Consider the following 13,571-nt stretch of genomic DNA (forward strand, 5'->3'; position numbering starts at 1 on the left):
TTTCTAGAATAGGCTTTGTGGGCCCTGTGATTTCTGTGACAAATTGCTCAACTCAGCCACAACTGCCCTGAATTAGCCACAGACAAAGTCTTAAAGAGTGGCTGTGGCTTTGATCTAATCTTTATTTGTGGGCACTGACATTTGAAACTTAGATAATTTTCACGTATCACCAAATAGCTTTCTCCTTTTGACCCCCTTTCCTCAATTATTTAGGAATGTGGAGGCATTCTTAGTTTACAGGCTACCTCAGAACAGCTGTATTCAGCCTGCTCACTAAACGCTGTTGATTTTTAATCCTGGTGGGAGGACAAGGCCAGGCAAGGCCATGGGGTCATCCAGAGCAGTGGTATTCAAGTGGGTCTGGTTTGTTTTGAGCCACGGGGCGCTGTCATCTGTTTGATATACACTTTGGTTTCCCCAGGTGACTTCATTTGGAATCAGTGATTTGTAGTCAAAGAGTGGACCTAACTGCCCTGCCTGTCCCCCGGGAGTGTACTTACCCCCCAGCAAGCGGGGCTGGCCAGGGACTTCAGCTGCACCTGGCCCGAGGGTCACTTGTACCACCAGGTCCTCACTGGTGAAGGCCGTGGCAGAGTCCAGTCCACGTGTGCTTTCCTCAGGAAAGCCCCAGGGCCTGGTGGCCCCTTCAGTTCTCTCCTCAGCCTCAGGGAAGGCTGTGGCCCTCACATCAGGGATAACTGTGAGGGCCTCCTCCGGCTCTGAGATAGTGGGGGACAGGTCGAAGATGGGCTTTGCGGTGAGGATCACATTGCCCCGGACTTCTCCCTCAGTGATATTTCGGGGCAGGGGCAGCTCCAGGTCTGGCCAGGTCACTGTCTGGATGGTGATGTCGTCTTCACCGCCCATCCCGAAGAAGTTTTCTGGGATGTCTACAAAGTCTTCCCCTGGGACAGGATGCAAAGACAGGCGTTAGTGCTCAGCGTGGGACTGTTGCGAGGAGACAGAGCCGAATGTGCCTGACTTCCTCCCGTTTGGCTGGATCCAGGCACCTGGCCCTGCCCACCACAAAGGCCCTAGGTATCTGAGTGACGTGGCTCCTCCATACCCTCAGGGTGGTTCCAGAACCTCCCACAGAATGCGAGAGTCCCTTATATAACCTCTGCACCACTGCTGGACTCTTACGCCAGCTTTTGGTTGCTTCTAATTCCTCACACAGTAGAAAGTGCTATTTCAATAGCTGATGCAGTGTACTGTTTGGGGGACAATGGCAGGAAAAACCCTGCACGTATTCAGTATAGTTGCAGTTAAATTATTAATAAAAGCCTGAGGTTGGTCGACTTGGTAGACACGCTGAGATGCTCATGGTATATTGATCAGCCAGCTCACTGCGTATCAAATCAAATCAGTTCCCATTTCCACCTCCCCACCAGCCACCACGTCGCCCCCCCCCCCATGCGTGTCTAATGGGACGATGTGAACCAGCGATAAAGGGGACTCCTGAGTCTTGCAGAGGTGAGCTGTGCAAGCGCTGTTGTTGGCGAACGGCCTGCCTCAGAGTCCTGGACGGATGAGGCGCTGGCAGACACAAGGGGGTTATTAAAAAAGAGAGTGTGCATGAGGGTGGTACTTCCAAAGAGTGGATAGAGGCTTTTGGGAAAGAGGGGGTCCCTCTTCACATACGATCAGGCTGTAGAAGTGAAATAAGAAATGAGCTGCCCCTGTATTGTCAACAATCATATTGTAACGTGTATGCAATGCGTTTACCTAACTTATGCTGTTCATTTTCTCCTCCAAGAATTAGGGATCAGTTATGGTGTGTTAAATAGATGATAAAAACTTACTTAAAAAATTTGTTCTAATTTTTCCAAATGAAGTCAGAGAGCTTTCCCTTACTCTTACAGAAACACTTTGTTTAGGTGCACCCAGATTAAAAGGGAAGGTACCAGCGGGCTCCTGCCTGCTAACAGGCCCACCTCCTCTCTATCAGAGGGGTTCAGGGTGTTGACTTCGCCAGCTTTGTGCAGCAAAGGGGAAGAGCTGGGAATCAAACCCAGAAAACTGCGGCTCTTTGAACATAGGCTTTAAACGCTGTTCTGTGGGGATCCAATGAGACAGGGCTGGATACACGGTGGCCTCCACCGTCTCTGCTTTAAGAACCAGTGAAAACGGGGAGGGAGATGATAAAAATGCGCGGTTCAGGAACTCAGTGGTACCTTCCCAAGATCTTATTGGGACCTGCTGTGGCGGTAGAACCCCCTCCCCACCTTCAGCCCCAGTCCCACCTGTGTAACAGATGGCGTCATAGCGGGATGAGGGGTCAGGATAGCCTGTCTGGTTGGCGTGCAGATAGACAGTCCTCACACCCAGGAGGTTGCCTCCACAGTTGGGCCGAGCCTTGGAGATGGGGTAGCGCACGCTGCGGTCGGCCAGCCAGCCGGCGCTGCACATGTCCATCCCGCCTTGCCAGGCCAGGTAGAGCTGGCCTGTGGTGGCCAGCCGCGCCCCCAGCCTCCGGCACTCATTGGCTGCCTCCTGGAAGGTGAACTTCTCCGGGGATGTGGCATAAAAGACCTCGCCTGTGAAGGACACACCACACTGGGTTAGGGTTTCACACCCATCCCACCCAGCCTGTGTCCCCAAGAGGTACGCATGTTTTATCGGCGGTTTATGCTTTTTTCCCCGTGGTCCCACATTAGGATCTCACAGCTTGTCTGTCACGCCCCAGTCTCCATTCCTTTCTGGACTTTTGGGTAGGATGACATCAATCTCCTAACAAGGTCCTCCCCACCCCATCCCCAACAGAAAAGCAGCCAAAAGAGCAAGGGGTGGAGCAACCGTGAAATCAGAATCACCTGTGGCCCGGGTAATTGCTGTTCATCCTCCCACCACTAGGGGAGCTTTCTGTTAACACAGGCGCCGCCCATTTCTAGGAAACCATCCCCAATTCAAATTCTGATTAGAAAAGCAGGCCTCACCTTTGACCCCTTAGAGTACTGGCTTCCAAACCAGGGCCAATAGTACCCAAAGAGGCCATTATAGATAATTTTAGGTCTGCTAGCTTTTAAACAAGATTTCCTAAAAACTGCCAAAGTTGTTTGAGAATGCTGTGTTGGGGGGTGTGTGGGTGGGTGGGGGGTATCTGATCACTCATTCCAGGTATCCTTGTTCAGTGGCAGTTCAGACCAACTGTTATATTTGTCTTGGGTTAGTCAAACATGGGAGCACAAAAGCTTGTTACTTAGTAGAGGGTTTGGCTCCTGAGATGAGAACTGGAAGGTGGTAAGAAGGTTGGGGTATGTCCCCACCAACTTTTCTCCCAGCTGGAGGAGCTTGGGAGCTCTGGGAGGCATGTTCAGAGAGTGTGGGGGATGTCCAGAGTGATAAATGGGTGCAGATGGGAGAGGGGTGTCATCTACATGTCAGGGTAACACTATGTTCAAAATTAGTACCCTTATAAAAGAGAGAAATGGTCTAGGTTTCTCCTCCAAACATCCTATCCAAAGGCCTGACATAGGACTTCAAGCTGGGGGCAGGAAAGTGGAGAGAGAGGGGCTGGGAAAAGTGTTTCCTGGAAACTATGTGTCTGTGGTGTCCAACTCAGAGTGGCCTAGGGTGTCCCTCTTGAGTAAGAAATGGAGCCCGGGGTCTGCCACTGAGCTACACTCCAGTCCTGAGCCTGGCTTTGATGACAACATGGACCTTAAGGCAGGGCTGGGTTGGCCAGAGACACTGAGGTTCTGGGTAAGAGGCACAGTCCCAGAGGACGTTGGAACGTGGAGTTGGGTGGGAGTACCAGATGGTTTGCAGATGCCTGTGGCCACTGAGACCCCTCCAAAGTGGATAGTGAGGATCCCAGCAAGAGACCATCTCTCTTCGTGGCAGGAGGGGACAGAGCGAGGGCCCTGGCCCAGAGGAGGCCTTGTGTAGCTATTCCAAATGTGAGCATGGTGATGTGGAAGGAAAACGCATCTTGAAGGGAGCTGGCTTTCTCCTAATGGGAGGTGTAGCCTCACCCTCCATCTCCTCAGCGAAGCAGTACACATCATAGGTCTCATTGGTGTCTCGGATGCCGTAGGTTCTCACTCCAGGAAACTCATCCTTGTCTCCATAGCAGCCTTCCCGAGGAGTGTGGATGGGGTACCTGTTGGGAAGCCAGCAAGGAAGTGTGACACTGGAAACAGAGGAAGCCCAAGGTCACTGTTCTTGTAGCCTTCACCTTCATAGGTGGAAACAAAGGCGTGATGCTACCTCAGTCCAAGTCTTCTCGGAACGCCGGCTGCCCCTCCAATCTCAATGCTTCTTACCGCTGAGACAGCCCCTGTTATTGCGTATTCTTGACACCAAACACTCTCTCTCTGGGGCCAGACACCTTTCATGTAAAAGGCCAGAGTCTTGTGGGGTTTGTAAACCATAGGCCTCTGTGGTGAGCACTTTCACGAGCAGCATGGAGCAGCTACACACAGCATGTAACCAAGGGGGCATGGCTGTGTTTCAACACAACTTTATTATAGAAACTAAGGATGCGTTGGGTTGGATTTGGCCAAGGTGCCCACTTTGTACCATTGAGTCTTAAGTCACTAAGTGAGGCAAGAGCTGGACTCTATTGTACACTTAAACTAAGGTCAAGAAATATTAATTGACTTGTTCAAAGTCACACAGCTTCCAAATTCCAGTGCTGGGATTTGAGTCCAGCTCTTTCTGAGGCCAGTATGTGAACTGTTGACATATTAGATGGTTGTCTCACGTATCAATACTTTTTTATTTACTGATTTTGGTGGTTTGTTCCAGTTAGCTTCAGCTGTCAACTTGACACAGCCTAGAATCGTCTGGAGAAGTCTCAGTTGAGGGGATGCCCAGATTACCCTGTGGCCATGTCTGTGAGAGGTTGTCTCGATCTATGATTAGTGCAGGAGAGCCCAGCCTACCATGGGTGGCACCATCCCTAGACAGGTGAGCCTGGGATGTGTAAGAAAACTAACTGAGCATGGGTCTGTGGGTGAGCCAGTGAGTCACAAGCAACACTCCTCTATGTTTTGGCCCTCACTTACCTCAATGATGGAACCTGACCTAGAAGAAGCTGAAATGAACCTTTTCCTCCCCAAGTTGCTTTTGATCAGAGATGAAACCATAACAGTGCTATATGGCCTTGTGACCTAAGATCCCCCGGCCTGCCAAATCTTGCAAAGCTGTCTTCCTGAGGCCTTATATGTTGGCTTTGGAGCTAGCACTGTGATGCACATGGGGTGGGCAGTCTGTCTTTGCAAGCTCGGAACACTCTTCTGGGGTCCTTGAAGTAGGCCTCTATCTGCACTGCCTTGCCATGTGGCTCCCAGGACTCACTCAGAAAAAGACGCATCTAGTTGCTTGATTTACGTATGTCTTGTCTTACAAAAAGGGACACAAATAAATAAATAAATATATATATATATATATAAATATACAAAAATAAATAAAACTCTCAAGTTAAAGACGGACAAACAAACCGGAAGTAAAGAAACACCGGCAACAGAAAAAAAATGGGTCAAGAGAGTAGTGAAGTTCAGAACAAGGCTGTTGGTATTATTTCTCCTGGGAGAGAGAATAATGGTGACCTAGGATGTTGACAAGGCTGGACCCCGATCCCTAACCTAGACTGGCCATAGGGTCATGTTCATGTTAGCTAAGTACTGGTCCGTGTCCCACACCATCGCCTGCCCCATTCTGCTAGGCCTCTGATACCCGGACCTCAGCTCTGACGGTTCTTCTTCTGGGGACGGGGGTCTCACCTGACGGTCTGGTCAGCCAGCCAGCCCGCATCGCACTGGTGGAAGCCGTCCTCATAGGCAGCCTGCAGCTGCTCAGGTGTGGCGATGATGGCGCTGTTCTGCAGGCAGGCCCGCTGTGCTCGGTCAAAGTCCAGCGTGTAGCGTGTGGAGATGGCTCTGTAGTGGAACACGATACCTGGGGGACACACAGACCGGAGCGGGGTGAGGTGTGAGCTCTGGTTCCCGAAGAGCTAGAGAAACAGTGGCAAGAATCAAAGCGACCCTGGACAGCTCTGGTCCAGGCTGACATGGTTTCCTTCTCTGACTTCTTTATTATAATATTTTATTAATTCTTGGGGAATTTCATACATTCAAACAATGTATTTTGATCACATTTATCCAAAATCCTCTCCCTAACTCCTTCCAGCTTTACCCCCAATATTCCATCCACCCGTCCCACGGAGTCCACCTTTTGTGGCCTGTATACTCATGGGTGTGGGGCCATCCCCTGGAGTGTGGTCAACCATCAGCTTTCAACAACTCCTCAGCTGCTGAAGTTGCACGTGGTTCTTTTGCTCTTGCTGGAACCCCCCTCTCCTCTCCTCTCCATCCTACCCCATCTCACCCAACCACCTTAACAGGGTGCGTACCACCTCCTCACAAGGCATTGCCTCTAGAACACCTATCGTAATTCTGACAATAAGAAAGTTCTTTGAACTAAGGCAAAAGCTGTCTCTTGGTAATTTTTTTGCCACTCCAGGACCCTCTTTTTCTTTTTTCTTTTCCCAGAGAAGGAGACACTGAGAGTTCCATGTCCCCGGTAGATCAAGGACATCCTAATGAGTTCTCTTAGAGAGAAGGGAGACCAGGGAGTGAGTCTTCAGCCATTTCTTTAGCCTCTGAAGCTGAGAATACAGGGGTGGTGGAGGAGGAGGAGATGCCTGGATGATATGCTCAGAAGCCACTCTCATTCATTTCTAGGGTCACATCAGACGTGGTATTTGATTCATCCACTTAGGTGCAGAGTGGGCACACTTACAAGGCCCACATGTTGTAGGGCACACCCCTCTGGGTATGTCTGCGAGGATTAACTGAAGAGGAAAGACCCACCCTGACTGTAGGGGGTACCGTTCCATGGTCTGGGGTCTCAGAGTGAATATAAAAAAGAAGAAGGAGAAAGGGAGCAAGCTGAGCACTTGGATTCATCTTTCTGCTTCCTGACTTTTGAAGCAGTATGATGAGCTGCTGCACACTCACACTGCCGTATAGTCCCCACCATGGTGGATTGTACCTCCTCAAACTGTGAGGTAAAATAACTCCTTACTCCCCCAAGCTGATTCCTGTCGGGTATTTGACCACAGCAACAAGAAAAGCTGATAAACCCAACAAGTCAAGGATTGTTGGCAAACACTAACTGCCAATGCCAGGATGCATTTATGTGCTCTGCCCCAGCATTCCAACCCCACAGAGCATAGCATTGTCAGCTCCACATCAGAGGAAGCCAAGAATAAAAATGGGTATATAGAGGGGCTAAGCAGGAAAGCTAGCCACCAAGGTCCACACTGGTGAGGATATCATTCCAACTCTTTCTACAGACAACATGGCATCCGCATGGGAGGCCTTTACCTTTTACTATGACCTCCAGGGTGGCTTCGCTGTCCTCAATGCCATGCATCACCTCACAGCGATAGATCCCAGAGTCATTGGAGCGAAGGTTCTGGATCTCCAAGGTGGCATCACTGGGGATGGCTGGATAGTTGGGTAATGACACCTTGTCTTGGTAGATGCTGTTGACTCGAACCTGTCCTTCAGTGGCCACCAACAGTACGACCTCTTTCTCCTTGGAAACGCGGCTCCACTTGATTCTTGGGGCAAGGGGGGCAGTGGAGGGCGCAGTGGTCACAGGATGCATGGGGTCGATGAAGTAGCAGGGGATGGTGAGGGAAGTCCCTAGGAGGACCTTCAGTGGGGATGGTTGAGGGATGCTCACGCTCAGTGAGTTGTCATGGTCTGTCAGGGAAGGGTGGGAAGACAACAGACATGTTAGGATAATTGAGACCACAAGCCACCCAGAGGTCCTGGAAATGCAGCCATCTGAGAGGACCCAATCCCAATCTGCCCACCATGGGGGAGCCTGGGGACTTCCAGGAAGCCTCACAACACTCTCTCCAGATCAGCATCCTTCAAGGTCTCTGGTGTCTGCTCCTTAAGACAAACCATAGAGCCAGAAAAGGGTTCCAAAGGAGCATGGGAGAGACATCACAGCCAAGACCTCAAACTACAGACACCTCGGGGGTGCCAAACCATAGATAAACAGGACTCCTGTTCTTAGGGTAGTGACATGTTTGATTCTGAGATTTTAGAAAAAAAATTATTGGGGTATTTATTTTGGATATGATGAGTTCCCCACAAAAGGTCCATGTGTAGGAAGTTTGGCAGTGTTATTGAGAGGTGATTGGATAATAAGGATGCCAGCCTCATCAATGAATTCATCCATCGGTCGGTTCAGAGCTGAATTGGGATGTGGGGCCTCATTGGAGGGCAATGGATCACTGGAGGTGTGAATTTGAAAGGCACATCCTTTTCACTGCCCCCCTTCTCTGTGTGTCTCTGTCTCTGTCGGTCTGTCTGTCTGTCTGTCTGCCTGTCTATCTCTCTGCTTCCAGGCAGCCAGGAGGTGGACAACTCTCTTCCACTGTACCTTCAGGCATAATATTTCTGTCTTGCCACAAGCAAGCTGTTTCCTGAGACATTTTCTCACAGAGGCAAGAACCATCCAAAACACGGGGTGTAATAATTATCAAGGGGCATACAAAAGTCTACACAATCGTTAAATTTGAGATACAGAATTTCAAAGATGTATCCATCCCACCCTGCGAGGTCTGCTTTGGGTTTCAGCTGGACCTTGTAGGAGGACAAAGCTTTTGAGGTAAAGGGCGAGGAGATGGGGAAAGAACAGGCCAGACTTTTGTGTTTTTTTTTTTTTTGTCTGTAGAGTCACATCTGGGAATCTGACTGGGTAGGACTAGACAACATAGAAATTATGAAGTGTGTCAATAGAGAAGATGCGGTGTTTCCCAAATCCTGTTGGAATGAGAGAGAAACAGTCTTCCACACAGCACCTTTCATGGAAGGTCTTAAATGTACAGAACCCTTCCTTTCAGGGCACCCTATGTGTTGAAATAAAAATGTTTAAGATGGATGTGGCTGGTGAATACATGGCAGGGTAAGGACAGGGTGAGGGGGTGAGGCAGGAATGTCTGGAGTCCAGCCTGGACCTTTCGATGTCTGGACGGACCCCACCATCCTTCCGCAAACACCTCCATTGCTGCCCAGCCCTGATGCTACCAGCCACAGCTTGACTCTGCAGTGGTGGTCTCTGGGAATAGCTGGAGGCCACCATTGAGTCCAACTTGGTGGTTGTTAAAGCTCCCAACTATCCCTCTCAGTGGACCATCTTGCTGATGTGGACACATGTCCCTGGGTGACAGCCAGCGTCTGGAGATTCGTGGGTCCCTGAGCACCAATGGAGGTCCAGCTACTGCCCACATCTACATATTCAAAAACTGTGAATCAGGCCAAATAAGTGACTGAATAAAATATTATGTGTCTTTCCATTTGACCATGGAAATCTTTTTACCACGACCCTGAAGTCCTTGAGTTTTGCATTGGGATACAGTGGGTGGGTGGGAGGAAGAGGGACCAAGTCTCCTCTTGTCCCCCGCACTGTGAGGGAGGTCTCACAAACATGTTTAGCCCTGGGATTCCAGATCTCCACACCAGGTGTCGAGTTCCTCACCCTTCCCTTGAGCCAGGGGTGGGGGGCTTACAGCAGGGCTGTGCCCTCGCTTCTAGAGGGAAGACCAGACTTTTCACCTGTGTTCCTCAGGTTCTTCCCTCCTCTTTGATGCTCCCTGACTGCCTTTCTCTTGTTCTCCGTGGCTTCTCTCTACCCCATTCTCACTGTGCAGCAGTTCTGAATGAGATCCCCCAAGGAGAGGGTTCTGTGAAGGAGGCCCAGCAACTGTCCTTGCTAGAGGGCACCTGTGGATGCTTGTAGGCCAGGCTCTGGGTTTATGTGCCCGTGTGTGGGTGCCCTTCCCACTGCAGCTAGAAAGGGGCGGGGCCAGGGAGAGGCCAAAAGAAGGGGGAGGGGGGGGACTGTGTCCGGGAACAAAGTTGTGTCCTATACTCAGAGCCCAGCACTCGCCCACCACTGAGTAAGGAAGCCATGCCTGGAGTTGTTCTCACCTGGAATTTCTTCTGAGATCACTGCCGCGATGACCCTCAGAGTCACAAAGACCAATAGTAAAGTGGTCATAGTTCACCTGGAGGAGGGAGCAGAGGTGTTATTTGGACAGGTAAGGCACATCGAGGTGGAAGAGAGAACATGATAGAATCCATGCCCCAAGGCTCTGAAATCACGTCGCACAACCAGAGGGTGCAGTGGGTTGCTGGGGTGTTTCCTCCAAGAATCCTTGCCTCAGGAACCTTCAGTCGTTTCTTAGCTTAATTCAAAGGTGACCGGTACGTTGGTCCTCCCATCTTCTAGCCAGTGGAGACTCATCCTAATGAATTCCTGTGAGAGCTAGTGATAGGTGCCAGGTGGACCACAGATGCTCAGGGGCTACTGTTCTCACTGTTCTCACAGCTTCTCATAGAAACTGGAATCTGTAGACTGAGATGGCCCTCCCCTCTGCAGTGTGGGTAGGTCACAGGCAACCGCCTGAAGGCTTGAACGGAAAAGGACCCTCTCCTGAGGGAGAGAGACTTCTTCCCTGGTGGCCTTCCAGCTGGTTTTTCCTCCCTTTGGACTTGACCTGGAGCCTAAGCTTTTTCTGGGACTTGAACACGTGGAGCTTCAAACTGAAGATGACAGCCAGCTCCCCTGGGCCTCCTTACTAGTCTCTCTGCAGCTCTGGGGACCACAGCTTCCACTTACATTGTCCTTATTCCCTTTCTTCCTTTCTTTCTTTCTTTCTTTCTTTCTCTCCCCCTCCCCCTCCCTCTGACACACAGTCACGCAAGGGCATGTCTTCTGCTGAAAATGGAATGGTATAGAATGACAATTTGGTCAATGGTGGAGCACATATATAACAATAAGTTTATAGTGGAGGTGAAAACTCCCTATGGCCTAGTGACCCTGCAATGTCCCAGTGCAACACATTTCTCACCTGTTTGTAATGACGCTGGTACAAACAGATTCACTGCATGTCACTCATACCAGTACAAAAGTGTGGGGAATATAATTATGCATATGGTACATAACACCTGGAAATGACAATAAATGGCTGTTACAATGTATTTCCTCCACTACACTTTGTGTTATTGTTTTGGCATCTGTTACTACTTACAAGAAACATATCATTAAAACAGTCCACCATGGACTCACTCAGCAGCCTCAGACACTTAGCATTCACTGTGTCTCTTAATCTCATCAAGAAGCCATGTAAAGGGCTAGGATGTGGTTCAGTGCTCAAGTGTTTTCCTAGCATGCTCGATACCCATCAACACACACATGCACATATGCAAACATGCACGCAGCAACAGCCATGATGAGTGTTTGAACTCTATCCCCTAGACATGTTCAAGTACACTAAAGACACAGGAGGGGGAGGCGAGGGGATGGAGGGAGGAGGGGAATGAAGATGGTGGAGTAAGAGATGGGGAGAGGAGAGGAGGGAGGGGAAAGAGAAGGGGAGGGAGAGAGAGGGAGGGAGGGAAGGAAGGAAGTAGAGGGGAGAGAGAGTCATTCCTTTCGAGAACCCTAGTACAGCCCTCCGGATGCAGAGAAATGACAAAGTATGCAGCTTCCCTGATGGAATCTGGGTGTGCCACCCACTTCCAATCCAGGAACTGTGTATATTTTAGCAAGGATCATGTGGTTTTAGGCAAGATTCAAGGCCCTGGCTTGAAGCGTGATCCTAATTAGTCTTACCAATGAAAACCTGGGGTCAGATATCGGGGGTGAAAGCTGAAAGATCAGAGAAGCAGAGCAGCAGCCACCACAGAGTTCGTGCCTCTACGAAATCTCAGACTGAAAGGGGGGCTGTGATCCTGTCTCCACCCGCCTTATATACCTGTCTCCACCTCCCTAGTGCTGGGATTAAAGGCAGGTGCCACCACTGCCCAGCTCTGTTTCTCTTTTAGACTGATTCAATCTCATGTAGCCCTGGGTGGCTTTGAACTCCTAATGTTCCTCCTCCCAAGTGCTGGGATTAAAGGTGTGTGCCACCACTGCCTGGCATCTCTGGTTAACTAGGGCTGTCTTCCTGATTCTAGTCAGTGTTGTGTAATATGTGTGTGTGTGTGTGTGTGTGTGTGTGTGTGTGTGTGTGTGTGTGTGTGTGTGTTTTTCTGACAAATCACAGCCCTTAAGCAGGCTGTGAGATGAGCACCTAACACCAGGAAGTGAGAACCCAGGACTCCCGTGGTCCTCTTCTGGACCAAATGCAGCTGCGTGTGAATGGGAAAGTCAATCTTTCCTGATTGTCACCAGCTGGTCAGCTGTCGTTTACGTACACAGATTGGTTGCAAACACCACTTAAGGGTCTCCCCTGCACCGTAGGTAACCCCAACTCCAGCCAGCTAACATAACGGACCTTCTCAAGCTACCAACTGGAACAGTGGTCTTCAGCCAGCTTGTAAAGATGGTTCGGGCGGGCGTCATGGTACCACTGCCTTGGAGGGTCCACAACCATGTCACACTCACCTTCTGAGACATGCACTGTGTGACCCCGTGCCCCATGTTCAGTGACATCAGCATTTACTTTCGGTCTAAGAAGAAGGAAGGAAGACTTGGGGATGGGGCCGAGGGAACTAAAGGATACGTGGAGCCTCAGCCACACAGAGCATCCTTCGTGGAGGCAGTACCCCTGGCCTCCACACCTCAACCTCAGCTCTGTCAGAGCCTGACAGCCCAGCAGGTGTCGCTCTCTGCTTAGTCATGGTAGACTGGGCTAGGCCAGCACAGGGATCAGGGGAGTGAGCATCCTTAGGAGCTCCAAGGTTGTGTGTGTGTGAGGAGGGAGACCCTGGCATTCCCATTCCATACTGCCTGGGGAGGGAGAGTCTGGGCCCTGGATTTTTTGACCAACCATTCTTTTTTTTTTTTTTTTTTTTTTTTTTTTTGGTTTTTCGAGACAGGGTTTCTCTGTGTAGCTTTGCACCTCTCCTGGAACTCACTTGGTAGTCCAGGCTGGCCTCGAACTCACAGAGATCCGCCTGGCTCTGCCTCCCGAGTGCTGGGATTAAAGGCGTGCGCCACCACCGCCCGGCGACCAACCATTCTTTACCCATGCCATATGTATCTATTACCGGAGAAATGAAAGGCCCTTCTGTGTGGCTGAGGGCTTAGAGAGAGGCACATCACCCCTGTTCTGTAGGGAGCCTGGAAAGTTCCATCGTGCTGAGAAATGGCCCCTTGCTTCTCTTGAGGGATTTTCTGACTTAGAGACTAACTTTAAAAAACATCTCATACCCCAGGTCTGAGGTACTTTGAGGGAACACTGAGTTGGAGAGGGGGGCTCTTGTTCAAGGTCAGTTGACCAGTCAGGGCTGAGAAATGGTTTCCTGGGGGGTCAGGGAAGATCAGCCTGAGGTGTGTTTGTAGAGGGACCTTTAGCCCAGACCCAGACACAAAGCTAGCCTGTTCTTCCCTCAGAGCGCCCTTCACTTGGAAGTTTCGTGTATGTTTCGGAGTTGTGTTTCTTCTCTCGCTTCCCGAACAAGCTGGACATTGTCTGGGATGCAGTGGTGCTCTGTGGGGCTTGGGCTTGCTCTGTTTTTCTCCCTGGCTGAGACCAGGAAATGTGAAGGAATGAGAAGGAGAGGGGGAGGAAGGGGGGTCGGTGTAGAGTGGGCAGC

General features: G+C 50.4%; 1 protein-coding gene across 2 annotated transcripts in view; it reads right to left on the bottom strand.

Annotated features, from left to right (window-relative positions):
• Acan (aggrecan) overlaps positions 1-13,571 on the bottom strand; it is a 59,581-nt gene that overhangs the window by 24,661 nt on the left and 21,349 nt on the right. For both annotated transcript variants that reach the window (XM_052712039.1, XM_052712038.1), the window contains exons 2-7: positions 9,957-10,033; positions 7,332-7,715; positions 5,727-5,901; positions 3,975-4,102; positions 2,244-2,537; positions 501-905 (exon numbers count right to left, since the gene is read on the bottom strand). In XM_052712039.1, the coding sequence (XP_052567999.1) occupies positions 501-905; positions 2,244-2,537; positions 3,975-4,102; positions 5,727-5,901; positions 7,332-7,715; positions 9,957-10,026 (1,456 nt within the window). In that variant the 5' untranslated portion in view covers positions 10,027-10,033. The remainder of the gene's footprint in view (positions 1-500; positions 906-2,243; positions 2,538-3,974; positions 4,103-5,726; positions 5,902-7,331; positions 7,716-9,956; positions 10,034-13,571) is intronic.

Source organism: Peromyscus californicus, unplaced genomic scaffold (assembly GCF_007827085.1).
Source record: "Peromyscus californicus insignis strain IS unplaced genomic scaffold, ASM782708v3 Scaffold_4__1_contigs__length_199733344, whole genome shotgun sequence".
Lineage (NCBI taxonomy): Eukaryota > Metazoa > Chordata > Mammalia > Rodentia > Cricetidae > Peromyscus > Peromyscus californicus.